At 43.3% G+C, this 12,905-nt stretch overlaps 1 protein-coding gene across 1 annotated transcript in view; it reads right to left on the bottom strand.

Moving 5' to 3' along the window:
- LOC124785536 (proclotting enzyme-like) overlaps nucleotides 1-9,978 on the bottom strand; it is an 82,592-nt gene extending 72,614 nt beyond the window's left edge. The window contains exon 1 of the mRNA XM_047254190.1: nucleotides 9,885-9,978. Within this exon, the coding sequence (XP_047110146.1) occupies nucleotides 9,885-9,936 (52 nt within the window). The 5' untranslated portion in view covers nucleotides 9,937-9,978. The remainder of the gene's footprint in view (nucleotides 1-9,884) is intronic.
- Between the last annotated feature and the right edge of the window lie 2,927 nt (nucleotides 9,979-12,905).

Here is a 12,905-nt window from a genome sequence, read left to right as displayed (position 1 = left end):
TGTTTACATGTTCTCGCAGTCACAGTCGGGTTTTAATCTGTTGCTGTGGGATATGTGAGCAGACATAGTTACACTATTGAGGAGCATTTAGTGACTACTGTGCGGGTGCACGAACAACGACACACATGGCAGACAATGAGACACGTTATATGATCATTCCAGGGGAGATTTAATAAGACTTCACAGCTAAAAGCAACACTTCTGGATTGAAAAGGCGTACTTTTGGTTTCGACTGTTTAAAGACAGGTCGCGGACTGTAAGAAAGGAAACATGAGAAGGAGTATGTGCCGGAGTCTCTGCTTCGATTGAACAATCTCCTATTAAGTCGACACGTAAAAGTGCCTCGCAAATCGGTATACCGAGGACAACTCACAGAACGCATATGGATGCAGCAAGACACCAAGCTTCTGTAGTACTTTAGTTCCTAAATAAAAACTTTCCTGGGCGGTGTATATGTCATGATTCATCAGCAACACTAGCTCCCTTGAAATGTCCACCAAGAAGTCCTGGCCTCGTCAGACCAGACAACTCGTTACCTGCACGTCGTTATGCCGCAAACGAAGTACTGCGCAATGCTGTCGATGGTATATCTCGCACTTTAACTTCGGACATGCCACCGCGCGGTCTGAGGCGCCTTGTCACGGTCCGCGCGGCTCCCCCCGTCGGAGGTTCGAGTCCTCCCTCGGGCATGGGTGCGTGTGTTGTCCTTGGCGTAAGTTAGATTAAGTAGTGCGTAAGTCTAGGGACCGATGACCTCAGCAGTTTGGCCCAATAAGACCTTACCACAAATATTCAGTTTCGGACATGCCCAAAAATATGTCAAGAAGAAAATGCAGGCGTATGGAAATATGATACTGTATGATGGGGAATTTACCGATATACACTTTATACGTAAGTAAGTACTTACGCTACAACAAATAAATTAGCATTCGATACTAGGGTTACGGAGACTTCTCGCTCACCCCGTATGTCTTTACATCGCAAGCCATTTTGCACTGCGTGGCATAGGATGCTTCGGGCGCAATTATCATTCCTCTCCTTTCGGTTTCCATTCGCGGATGGTGCTCGGTAAACCTCCATATGAGCTCGAATGTTATGGGCTTTCTCACTAAGAAAGGTGTATGTGGGAGGAAGTAATGTTTTCCTCTATTCTTGTTGGAATGTGCGTCATCGGAATTTCAATAGCAAATCTCTCCGTGAGGGACAAGTGATGTCTTGTAGTGTCTCTCACTGAAGTTGAATGAGTATCCCGCTGACGTCCCCGCGTTTATCATAGGATCTTACATATTATGGTTTATTCAAAAGAGTATTTTGGTGCTGGACTATCCCTGAGTTACTATTTAGTGATAATTGCCTCATATCGAAGAATGTGTCAGAGTATAGTACCTACTAAGTATACACAGGGTTAGACAAAAGTCTGGTATGGGGCGTCTGGTATGTGTGTCTACAGGTTGGGGCACAACTTATAGGAGCTATGAAGATAGATGCGGCCATGATGAAGTCCGTCATCTTGCATTTGGGTTACGTGCTTCAAATGTGAAGCCACATCACTTTGAACTGCCTCTTTCTCAGGAATACACATGTGGAATTTGTTTTAAGATATCTTTATTTGGGTAGAAGTTATGTCACGTTAAAGTTTGAAATTGCACGGTGATCAATTCTGTTTACTGTTGCAGGTGATCCACAGTGACACATACACAACATGAAGGCACTGAAATTGTGTTAATGAGTGGTGGACGAAGTACCAGAGTGACTGCTGCTGACTTCAATGCCCGGCATCCTAGAGAAATGACATTTCACGTACACTCCTGGAAATTGAAATAAGAACACCGTGAATTCATTGTCCCACGAAGGGGAAACTTTATTGACACATTCCTGGGGTCAGATACATCACATGATCACACTGACAGAACCACAGGCACATAGACACAGGCAACAGAGCATGCACAATGTCGGCACTAGTACAGTGTATATCCACCTTTCGCAGCAATGCAGGCTGCTATTCTCCCATGGAGACGATCGTAGAGATGCTGGATGTAGTCCTGTGGAACGGCTTGCCATGCCATTTCCACCTGGCGCCTCAGTTGGACCAGCGTTCGTGCTGGACGTGCAGACCGCGTGGGACGACTCTTCATCCAGTCCCAAACATGCTCAATGGGGGACAGATCCGGAGATCTTGCTGGCCATGGTAGTTGACTTACACCTTCTAGAGCACGTTGGGTGGCACGGGATACATGCGGACGTGCATTGTCCTGTTGGAACAGCAAGTTCCCTTGCCGGTCTAGGAATGGTAGAACGATGGGTTCGATGACAGTTTGGATGTACCGTGCACTATTCAGTCTCCCCTCGACGATCACCAGTGGTGTACGGCCAGTGTAGGAGATCGCTCCCCACACCATGATGCCGGGTGTTGGCCCTGTGTGCCTCGGTCGTATGCAGTCCTGATTGTGGCGCTCACCTGCACGGCGCCAAATACGCATACGACCATCATTGGCACCAAGGCAGAAGCGACTCTCATCGCTGAAGACGACACGTCTCCATTCGTCCCTCCATTCACGCCTGTCGCGACACCACTGGAGGCGGGCTGCACGATGTTGGGGCGTGAGCGGAAGACGGCCTAACGGTGTGGGGGACCGTAGCCCAGCTTCATGGAGACGGTTGCGAATGGTCCTCGCCGATACCCCAGGAGCAACAGTGTCCCTAATTTGCTGGGAAGTGGCGGTGCGGTCCCCTACGGCACTGCGTAGGATCCTACGGTCTTGGCGTGCATCCGTGCGTCGCTGCGGTCCGGTCCCAGGTCGACGGGCACGTGCACCTTCCGCCGATCACTGGCGACAACATCGATGTACTGTGGAGACCTCACGCCCCACGTGTTGAGCAATTCGGCGGTACGTCCACCCGGCCTCCCGCATGCCCACTATACGCCCTCGCTCAAAGTCCGTCAACTGCACATACGGTTCACGTCCACGCTGTCGCGGCATGCTACCAGTGTTAAAGACTGCGATGGAGCTCCGTATGCCACGGCAAACTGGCTGACACTGACGGCGGCGGTGCACAAATGCTGCGCAGCTAGCGCCATTCGACGGCCAACACCGCGGTTCCTGGTGTGTCCGCTGTGCCGTGCGTGTGATCATTGCTTGTACAGCCCTCTCGCAGTGTCCGGAGCAAGTATGGTGGGTCTGACACCCCGGTGTCAATGTGTTCTTTTTTCCATTTCCAGGAGTGTATGACAGTATCCAAGTTATTGGACAAATTTCGTGCCACAGATTATGTGGTGGGCAAGCCACGCAGTGAGCGTCCAGGGACAGCCACATACGAGGAGACTGCAACATCAATTGTGGCATCGTGTGCGAAAAGTCCACATAGCAGTTCCACATCGCAGTACGCGTCGGTTATCAGTCATATCCGGAGTCGGTCAGCCCTCAATCCTGTGGGCGTTGAACACACACACATGGCACCTGTACAGCTTACAATTGTTACATCATGTCACGGAGAATGACCCTGATCGGCGGATGCAGTCTGTAGAATCGGCTCTGGATCAGTGTAACATGAATCCAAACTTCATACTACAGGTGTTGTTCAGTGACTAGAACTTACACCTCTTGATTTTTGTCTGTGGGGACATTTGAAATCCATTTGAAGTCAACTGTGTATGAGGTAAAAATCAACAATGTAGCCCATCTTTGCCGGCGTACTGAGGAGGTGTGTGCCTCTGCTGACCCACGGATCCTGCGACGTGTGCAGCAGGACTGGCAAAAGAGACTCCGATTGGTGACCAGCGCAATGGAGGTCATATCTCTATTGAGCATATGCTATAATACCGAATCTGACAAATGTCCTAAACTTTAATAGGTCATAAACCCTAGGCAAATTAAAATATCTTAAAATCGATTCCACATGTGTATTCCTGAGAAAGAAGCAGTTTAAAATGATGTGCCTTCCTATTTGAAACACTAACCCAAATGGAAGATGGCTGGATTTCAAGATGGCCGCTGCTGTCTCCGTAACTCCTATAAGTTTCGCCCTACCTATAGACACCCTATACCAGACGCCATTATGAATCCTCACACCGTTCGACTTTTAAAGGGGTGCATCTATCACAGTATTGTGTCGATAGTTATAGCCAGTCAAAAGCAGTATAGTCGATCTAGAGAAAGCAAATACACCTGCGGTAAACGTTTAACACAAAGGCTGCTTGACTACATATACACTATGTGATCAAAAGTATCCGGATACCTGCCTGAAAATGACTTATAGGTTCGTGGCGCCCTCCATCGGTAATGCTGGAATTCAATATGGTGTTTCCCCATCCTTAGCGTTGATGACAACTTCCACTCTCGCAGGCTTACGCTCAATCAGGTGCTAGAAGGTTTCTTGGGGAAGGGCAGCCCGTTCCTCCCGGAGTGCTGCACTGAGGAGAGGTATCGATGTCGGTCGCTGAGGCCTGGCACGACGTTGGCGTCCCTAAACATCCCAAAGGATAGGATTCAGGTCAGGACTCTGCGGAAGCCAGTCCAATACAGGGATGTTATTGTCGTGTAACCACTGTGCCACAGGCCGTGCATTATGAACAGGTGCTCGATCGTGTTGAAAGATGCAATCATCATCCCCGAATTGCTCTTCAACAGTGGGAAACAAGAAGGTGCTTAAAACATCAATGTAGGCCTATGTGTGATAGTTCCACGCAAAATAACAAGGGGTGCAAGCCCCCCTTCATGAAAAACACGACGACACTATAACACCACCGCCTCCGAGTTGTTGTCACTACACACGCTGACAGATGACGTCCACCGGACATTCGCCATACCCACACCCTGCCATCGGTTCGCCACATTGTGTACCGTGATTCGTGACTCCACACAACGTCCATTGTTTACGCCTCTTACACCAAGCGTGGCGTCGTTTGGCATTTACGTGCGTGATGTGTGGCTTATGAGCAGCCGCTCGACCACGAAATCCAAGTTTTCTCACTTCCCGCCTAACTGTCACAGTACTTGCAGTGGATCGTGATGCAGTTTGGAATTCCTGTGTGGTGGTCTGGATAGATGTCTGCCTATTACTCATTACGACCCTCTTCAACTGTCGGCGGTCTCTGTCAGTCAACAGGCCAGGTCGGCCTGTACCCTTTGCGCTGTACGTGTCCCTTCACGTTTCCACTTCACTATCACATCGGAAACCGTGGACCTAGGGATATTTAGGAGTGTGGAAATCTCGCGTACAGACGTATGGCACAAGTGACATCCAATTACCTGACTACTTTCGAAGTCCGTGACTTCCACGGAGAGCCCCATTCTGCTCTTTCACGATGTGTAGTGACTACTGAGGTCGCTGATATGGAGTACCTGGCAGTACGTGGCAGCACAATGCACCTAATATGAATAACGTATGTTTTTGGGGGGTGTCCGGATACTTTTGATCACATAGTGTAACTTCAGATTCTTGCTATCGTTATGCAAGATCACTCAACAGAACTAAACAATCTACGATAATTAAATTATTTATCCTCAAATCGTCCTAAAATCGTTCACTAAAATGGCACGGCTAATGCAGTTGCTGTGGTAGATACCAGAAATTGTCCGGAACATTCACCACCAATCATATGATCAAAAGAAATTACATAAATTCCAGTGGTATGATCTTCAAAAATGGTTCGATACGTTTGTTGAGAAAAAATATACTTACAAGATAAGACTTTAAACTACCAATTAGAAACGGCAAGCAATGTAAACATGTTATAAACCAATTTAACGCAGGCTCGCGGAGACTGTAGCGTCTCCACAGATTTTATTTATTTTTTCTTCAATCGAATTTTAATCTTGCTCACAAACTGCAACATCTTCTAAACTTTTGACGTTAATTAAGGCCACAGCAGCACGGTCTTTTCGAATGTGCTTATGACCAAAAAGCGATTTTTGAAGCTGGAGTCAGATGTCTTTTTTAAACCTGCCTTTTGAGTTCTTTCGTGCCTAACACGTTTCATAATTTCATTTTCATAGTTTTTGCTTTAAAACGTTTTGATACAACGAAATATATTTCTAACCAGGAAAGTAAATACCTATTTTCGTAGTTCTACCTTCAAAATTACCTTAACAGTGACATATTTTAAAAAAAACTTTAATCTCCTACTTCACCCCCTTAGGGATGGAATTTCTAACAATCCCTTACTGAACGATTCCTACAATATAAGATCAACATTTTCTCGAAATTTCAAGTTTCTGTCCTCAGCGGTTTGGGCTGCGCTGCGATGGGTCAGTGAATCAGTAAGGCTCTATTTCATTCCCTTAGGGGTTAAATTTCCGAAACACATAGTTTTTATATTCAAACGAGAAGCCAAATTCAAATTTTCGTTGATTTAACTTTAAAAATTCTTTCATAAAACATTTCATCCCCTATTTAAAACCCATTAGGGATTGAATTTCCAAAAATACTGGAACACCTATTTTTTGTTTGTAACCGAGGAGTCAAATACCAGTTTTCACAGATGTAGCTTTAAAAACGCTTATTAATTATTTAGAGACTATTTATTTTAAAAAGGCTTTCATCAACTATTTCACCGCCATAGGGATTAAATTTCCAAAAATGTTGAAACACATGTTTCCGTCACCGGTTTCTTCTAGCTCTATGTGGAGGCTAATCTCGGGAACTACCGTAGGGGTTTTGATGCAGTTATGTGTCGTTACCTGTTCCATATTTAATTAGCATTTGGAGTGATATCTCGTGGCAATGACAGGAGCTATGAGCTGGCACCTACATAGCTGAAGCTTATCTTTCTGTTCGTATATGAAGGCTGATCTCAGGAACTACTGTAGAGATTCTGATATGGTTTTCACTAATAGGCAGATTTACAAGGAAGGTTTTTATATAATTTATTACAGTTATTTTTTATAATTTTATTTTATTTATTTTATATAATTTATTACAGTTACGGCAGACAGATCATTCTGGCGTAGATAGTGCGAACCGTGCGAATTTCGAGCGGTTCACATATATATAAACATATACAGTAAATATCTCAGAAATGAATCAGCAAAGGAAGACCAGACTGGAATATGCGTGAAGTAAGGAATCAGAAAAAAAAATTCTATTACAAACTGCTCTCAGGCTTGGGTAGGAATGCCAGTGACTGAGATAACAATTTCCTCTGGCGACAGTCGTCTTCATAGTGGAGAGCATAGCGGGGAGGCGTTAGCTCCACTGTATGAAACAGTGACAATACGATCCACATTATCTCCACGATTTTTACTGGCACAGGCACATGTGTCACTTAAGTAAAGCTTGTTCCTTCTAAACAAGACTACTGGTGTTTTAACTGCAGTGTTGTTTGCATTTTATGCGTCAAGCGGGACTGTGCATAGGTGCAGTGTCTGGACTCGGATTCAGGAAGAATGTGTTTCAGAGTCCTGCTTGAACACCCGGCCTCACATTTTCCGTTATCTTCCTAAACAAATTAAGTCGAATTCCGGGATGAGCCTTTTGCAAAAGTCACAATCAGTTCCTATTTCCAGTCTTTCCCGAAATGAGCAGGTGCTCTAATGGTGTGTATTCGACGAGATGCTAAACTTTAACATTCCATTTCTCGATTCAAAGGCAAAGAATTCGGTAAGAATTTTAAGAGCAGTGAAATTTAGTTGACTTAAATTTATCCATGTTGTGTGGAATATATTGAGGTCTGAGACTGACGCGTTTCCGCAGCATGCTGCAATCATCAGATGCTCTACAGTTGAAAATACACGTATATCAATTTTTACTGATAGATTCCTCTGAAGTGTGGTAAGTAAGGTCTAACTTATGGGAGTGCCAGAGAAGTTATTTTCCAAAATTTGTCTCTATCGAGAAATACTGATTTATTTTGGTGAGCACCGCTGAGTGTGTGCATTATCTTAGCAACTGAAATAAGTTTTCTCACCACTGGAATATAAGCAACTGCAAGCAAAAGTGTGAATATATGGTAACATGTTCGCTTTGTGCCCTGTGTGGCAAACAAGAATATATTTAGCAAAAATGTGACTAATGACATCGCTGAGATTACTTAAACGCACAACACACGTACTGGTGGACACGGAAATATTTTTGGACAGGGGCAACTTTCGATAGACCACGTCTCTGGCACAACCAGCAAACAGACCTCACCGCACTTAAAGGAATGTATAGCAAAAAAATTAACATATATGTAACTTTAAAGCACCTGATTATGGCAGCGTGTTGCCGAATAAGTCGTGGTAGTTAAAAGTGCCAGTAGCTGATTCTTTTTAACGAAGTTATTGAACCACGAAGATCCATCCCGCAGCAAACGTTAGTGTGATGTGAGGGCACAGGGTCTCCAGAAAGTTCCCGTACGTCTTTGGACTGTACACTTCCGGAGTTAAGTATTTGTTCTGCTGATGTCTCTACTTCGAAGCTGGTGAAAATCATTTCTGTCATGGTTGTATTGTATTATTACAGTATTGCTGTCTTTTAATTTTGGAATGATGGCTGATGTTAGCGGACTGGGTGCCACTGCTAAGCAGCGATTAATGGCGTTTGCGTGGGTGTTCGAACGTCCATTGACATGTCAGAATGGCATTCACAATTATTAATATAGTAAGTCACAATATTCCAGGCCACGAGATTAATGTACAATTAATTACTCGTCGGATGAGCTCTCGGCATCACATGTTACAGCATGGTATTTGTCATGCAGACATGGAAAACACTACAAAAGGTGTAGAAAGTTTGAAGTAAATGTGTGATCCCAACGTCGTGGCCTCCCCTTGTAAGACAAGGGAATTATGGATCATGTGTGAAGTTCCAACACACTTCGCTGTTTAGGAGCATACTGGCCGTGGTTTTAACCAACATCAACATTTCCATTGAAACGCTGTGAGCGAAGCCAGCACCTTACCGTGTTGGATAACTCATTGTGGTGAATAATCATGTCCTATGTGCCTCAACGTCGCTACAAGAATAATGATGAACTGCCCTAGGTATATACTCTATACTGTTTCGACCTTAGGTTATGAGGACTTCTCGGACATAACGCAAGCAGCCCAATTATAGAACGATTCCCATGAAAAATGTGATCAAATCAGCAACACTGATACCGGTAGTTTTGCCTTGTTCTATTGGCTCAAATGGCTCTGAGCACTATGGGACTTAACTTCTAAGGTCATCAGTCCCCTACAACTCAGAACTACTTAAACCTAACTAACCTAAGGACAGCACACACATCCATGCCCGAGGCAGTATTCGAACCTGCGACCGAAGCGGTCGCGCGGTTCCAGAGTGCAGCGCCTTGTTCTAGTCATTTATGCTAACATCACCGTTTAATGATAGACTGTATGCAGAGAAAATTCCACAACAGTGAATAAGGGTAAAAGTTGGCAATTCAACAACTCACCCAATAGAATTTACGAATTCGGCACCTGAGGAGCACAGAATTAGTATTAGTCTCAGAGTGCTTGGAGGTAGATATTTGCGTCGCAGTAGCAATCGGAAACACTGTGCCCCGATTTGTAATTCTATACGAAACTATTAGAATCAGAAGCTGCACAGACTTTTCCACTACTTACATGCACAGCAGACTAATACAGACCGCATTTGCGAAAGAAAAACATATTCGCTCTAAAACCAGTCTATGATTTTTGCAGCCCATCCAAATCAATGTGGGGTGTCAAAATTGCTTACAGTACGTACCAACTGCTGTAAGCTGAGCTGCGAACCGTAAATCACGTCATCGGAGAGCAGCTACTGGCATCTCTCCAGTTCTAACCAATTCAGACGGTTTAGGGAACAAATACCAGTACACGCCAATGAAATTGTGAATAATAACATAAGGTATCGTACTTATCCAATAATCATTGACAGAACGGAAAATGCAGCCTCCACATAGTACTTGTGACACTTACCCAGCAGCACCGAGGCCAGGCACAACCGATTCCCGCGGCGGCACATCTTCATCTGAGTTCGCGACTTCCGCCCTGCTATCGCTGCCGCCTCTGTGCTCGTAAAAGAATGCCATACAGTGCGGAGTTCTTTGTTTCATTCTGTTACAGTAAACCGTCCACGTTCTTACATTCTTTGACTCGTTTATTCCCTTGTAATGCAATTCTTTGCGTACCATATTAAGTCTAAACCGCCGACGACAGCCAACAGCACGTAAGCGTACATATTACCACTGCCATCTATACAAGTGTTTGTGTCTTCAGTGCTTTGACTGGTTTGATGCGGCCTGCCACGACTTTCCTTCCTGTCCCAATCTAAGAGTAGCACTTAACCCTGCGTCCTCAATTATTTGTTGGATTTATTCCAGTCTCTGTCTTTCCCTACAGTTTTTACACTCTAAGAGCTCCCTACAGTACCATGGAAGCTATTCACTGATGTTTTGACACACGCTCTATCGTTATGATCCTTTTTCATATCAATGTTTTCGATATTTTCCTTTCTTGCCTCAGTTTGCGGAGACCCACCCCATTTTCATCTTATCAGACCAAGTAATTTACAGCATCCTTCTATTGCACCGTATCTCAAGTGCTTCGATTCTCATATTTCCAGGTTTTCTCAAAAGTCCCAAAGTCATTTCCATGTGACGCTGTGCTCCAGACGGGCATTGTCAGAAATTCCTTCTTCAAATTGAGGCCAATGTCCGACACTAGTAGAGAATTTTGACCTGGAATGCCCTCTTTGCCCTTGCTAGTATGCTTGCTTCGAAGTCAGCAAAATTCCTTCACTTCTTCTACTTCGTGATCCCCGTTTTGTTGGTAATTTTATCACTACTCTCGTTTCTGCTACTCCTCCCTATTTTCGTATTCCTTCGGTTCACTCTCAATCCAAAGAGTGTGTCGTAAGACTGTTCATTCCATTCAACGTATCCTGCAAATATTCCTCACTTTCACTGAGGACAGCAATGTCATCAGCGAGTATTCATGTTTTTTTAATCTAGAATTTTAACCCCACTCTTGAACCTTTCTTTTAATTCCGTCATTGCTTCCTCGACGTTCAGACTGAATACTCTTTTCAATCCGAGCACTTCGTTCTTGGTCCTCTGTTTTTCTCGGTTCCCCTAGTTTTTGTATATTACCCACCTTTCCTTACTTATCCCTAATCTCGAGTGATTACGCTGAGTTATGTTTCACCTTGTTTCCAGAATAAATTTCAAAATAGTAATTAATTTCGAGTTTCCATCCCGTAGTTTGTACCTGGAACACAACTAAGCTATCAAAAGCGCTGCCATGTGTCAGTTTTCCTTGACTCGACTGTAGGAGTGTCTTAGTCATGGAGATAAAAAAAATAGAGGTGGCATTACGACATAAACTTGAAGCCAATGCCCTCCATCTTAACTTGCCCAAAACATTAGGTTCAACGCGGTGACACTTCCACATGATGCCACTCTGTGTCGTATTATTAGAGCAAATACACATTCAAGAGAAAAAAACGTTCAAAATTGCCTTACTGAAATTATTTTATTCACGTAAGCTCTATAATTTATAGTATTTAAAACAGTTTTTGCGACAGAAATAATGAACAGAAACACTTGTAAACAGTATCCTGATAGTTTTGTGGGCTACTTAAAATGGTGCCCACACTGGCTCCGAAACAACCAACAGCGTAAGTATGTAGCGCCAGTTTCCTTCTTTTCTTATCTACTTGGTCTTAGTAGTAAACAATAAATGTTAAAAACGTCTCCCACGGTGCGGCATTTTTCACATATTTCAGTGTTCATGGCGTCATATCTCTTGTAGTATGTATGAAAGAATGGTATATTTTGTAACGTAGCTGCAGCCAATATTGCCTATTTCTTGATGATTGAATATTGCCTATGTTCGACTATGAAACTGGACTCGATAAGCAACCTGAGCTATCAGCAAACGGAATCTAACCTGCATAACACTATGTGCAAGTTGTATGAGTGTCAGTTTCACTGCCATTTAAGCCCTCAACAGATCGTTACATGAAAACCTTAAAACTAACATTTTGATAAGCTATCTGACTGCGTTTTTGAACAATAATTTACAAGTGATACAAATCTGACTTGTGCAACGGAATTTACAGGACTAGAGTACATGACATGTTGTGGTGTGTCAGTATCTCTGTTTTGGCTCTAAGTTTTGGACTCATCTCTTCAGCTGACTGCCTTTTTCCTCGTGGTTTACAGCAATGCGCAGCAGCATGCAGCAGCAGCAGCACCGCCTAAAGATTATTGTTACTAAGAATGAATTCAATAAAAAGGAGTTTCCTTGGGTCCTGTGCAGCAGCACCGCCTAAAGATTATTGTTACTAAGAATGAATTTAATAAAAAGGAGTTTCCTTGGGTCCTGTTAATTACTAAATAACTTTTGAGAAGGGATTTCATTAATTAAGTATATTTAAAATTTCAGAATCATCATGAAAAAGTATTAATAATGACAATGACAAATGACATGTGTGTCAATAATGGCTGAATGAGAGATTAACAAATTATTTCAATTTCGAAGTTACATTAACGTTCAGTAACCACGGCATATTATTTAGATGTGGAGAATAATTATTATCATGTGGAGGATATGGAGGCTTCCAGGGGCGCCGACTTATAAAAAATATTGGGGCTGCCCATACTGGGAGTCTTGTCCTGGGAAATGTTCTAAATTTTAGATGAAAAATAGTGAGTTTTAAAGTTTTTAAGCATTTTAGAGTTATATGGTAACATTAGAGCCCCGAAAACTGAACTCTCGATAACTCGACACTTAGGGAAACTCGACAAGCCTGAGACATTTTTTGGCTTTGGAAAAAGAAACGAAACATAAACACGATCGGTATTTTCGTAAAAAGCTTATTTGATTTACAGTAATAACCATGCTTATAGACTATTACAGAGTAGTGAATATATAGCTCTGAAAATACTGAAATTATATTTAAATAAGTCCTAAACTATCATTAAAAGAATAAAACAT

The sequence above is a fragment of the Schistocerca piceifrons genome, chromosome 1 (genome assembly GCF_021461385.2).
Source record: "Schistocerca piceifrons isolate TAMUIC-IGC-003096 chromosome 1, iqSchPice1.1, whole genome shotgun sequence".
Classification (NCBI taxonomy): domain Eukaryota; kingdom Metazoa; phylum Arthropoda; class Insecta; order Orthoptera; family Acrididae; genus Schistocerca; species Schistocerca piceifrons.
This window is presented reverse-complemented; position numbering and strand designations above follow the sequence as displayed.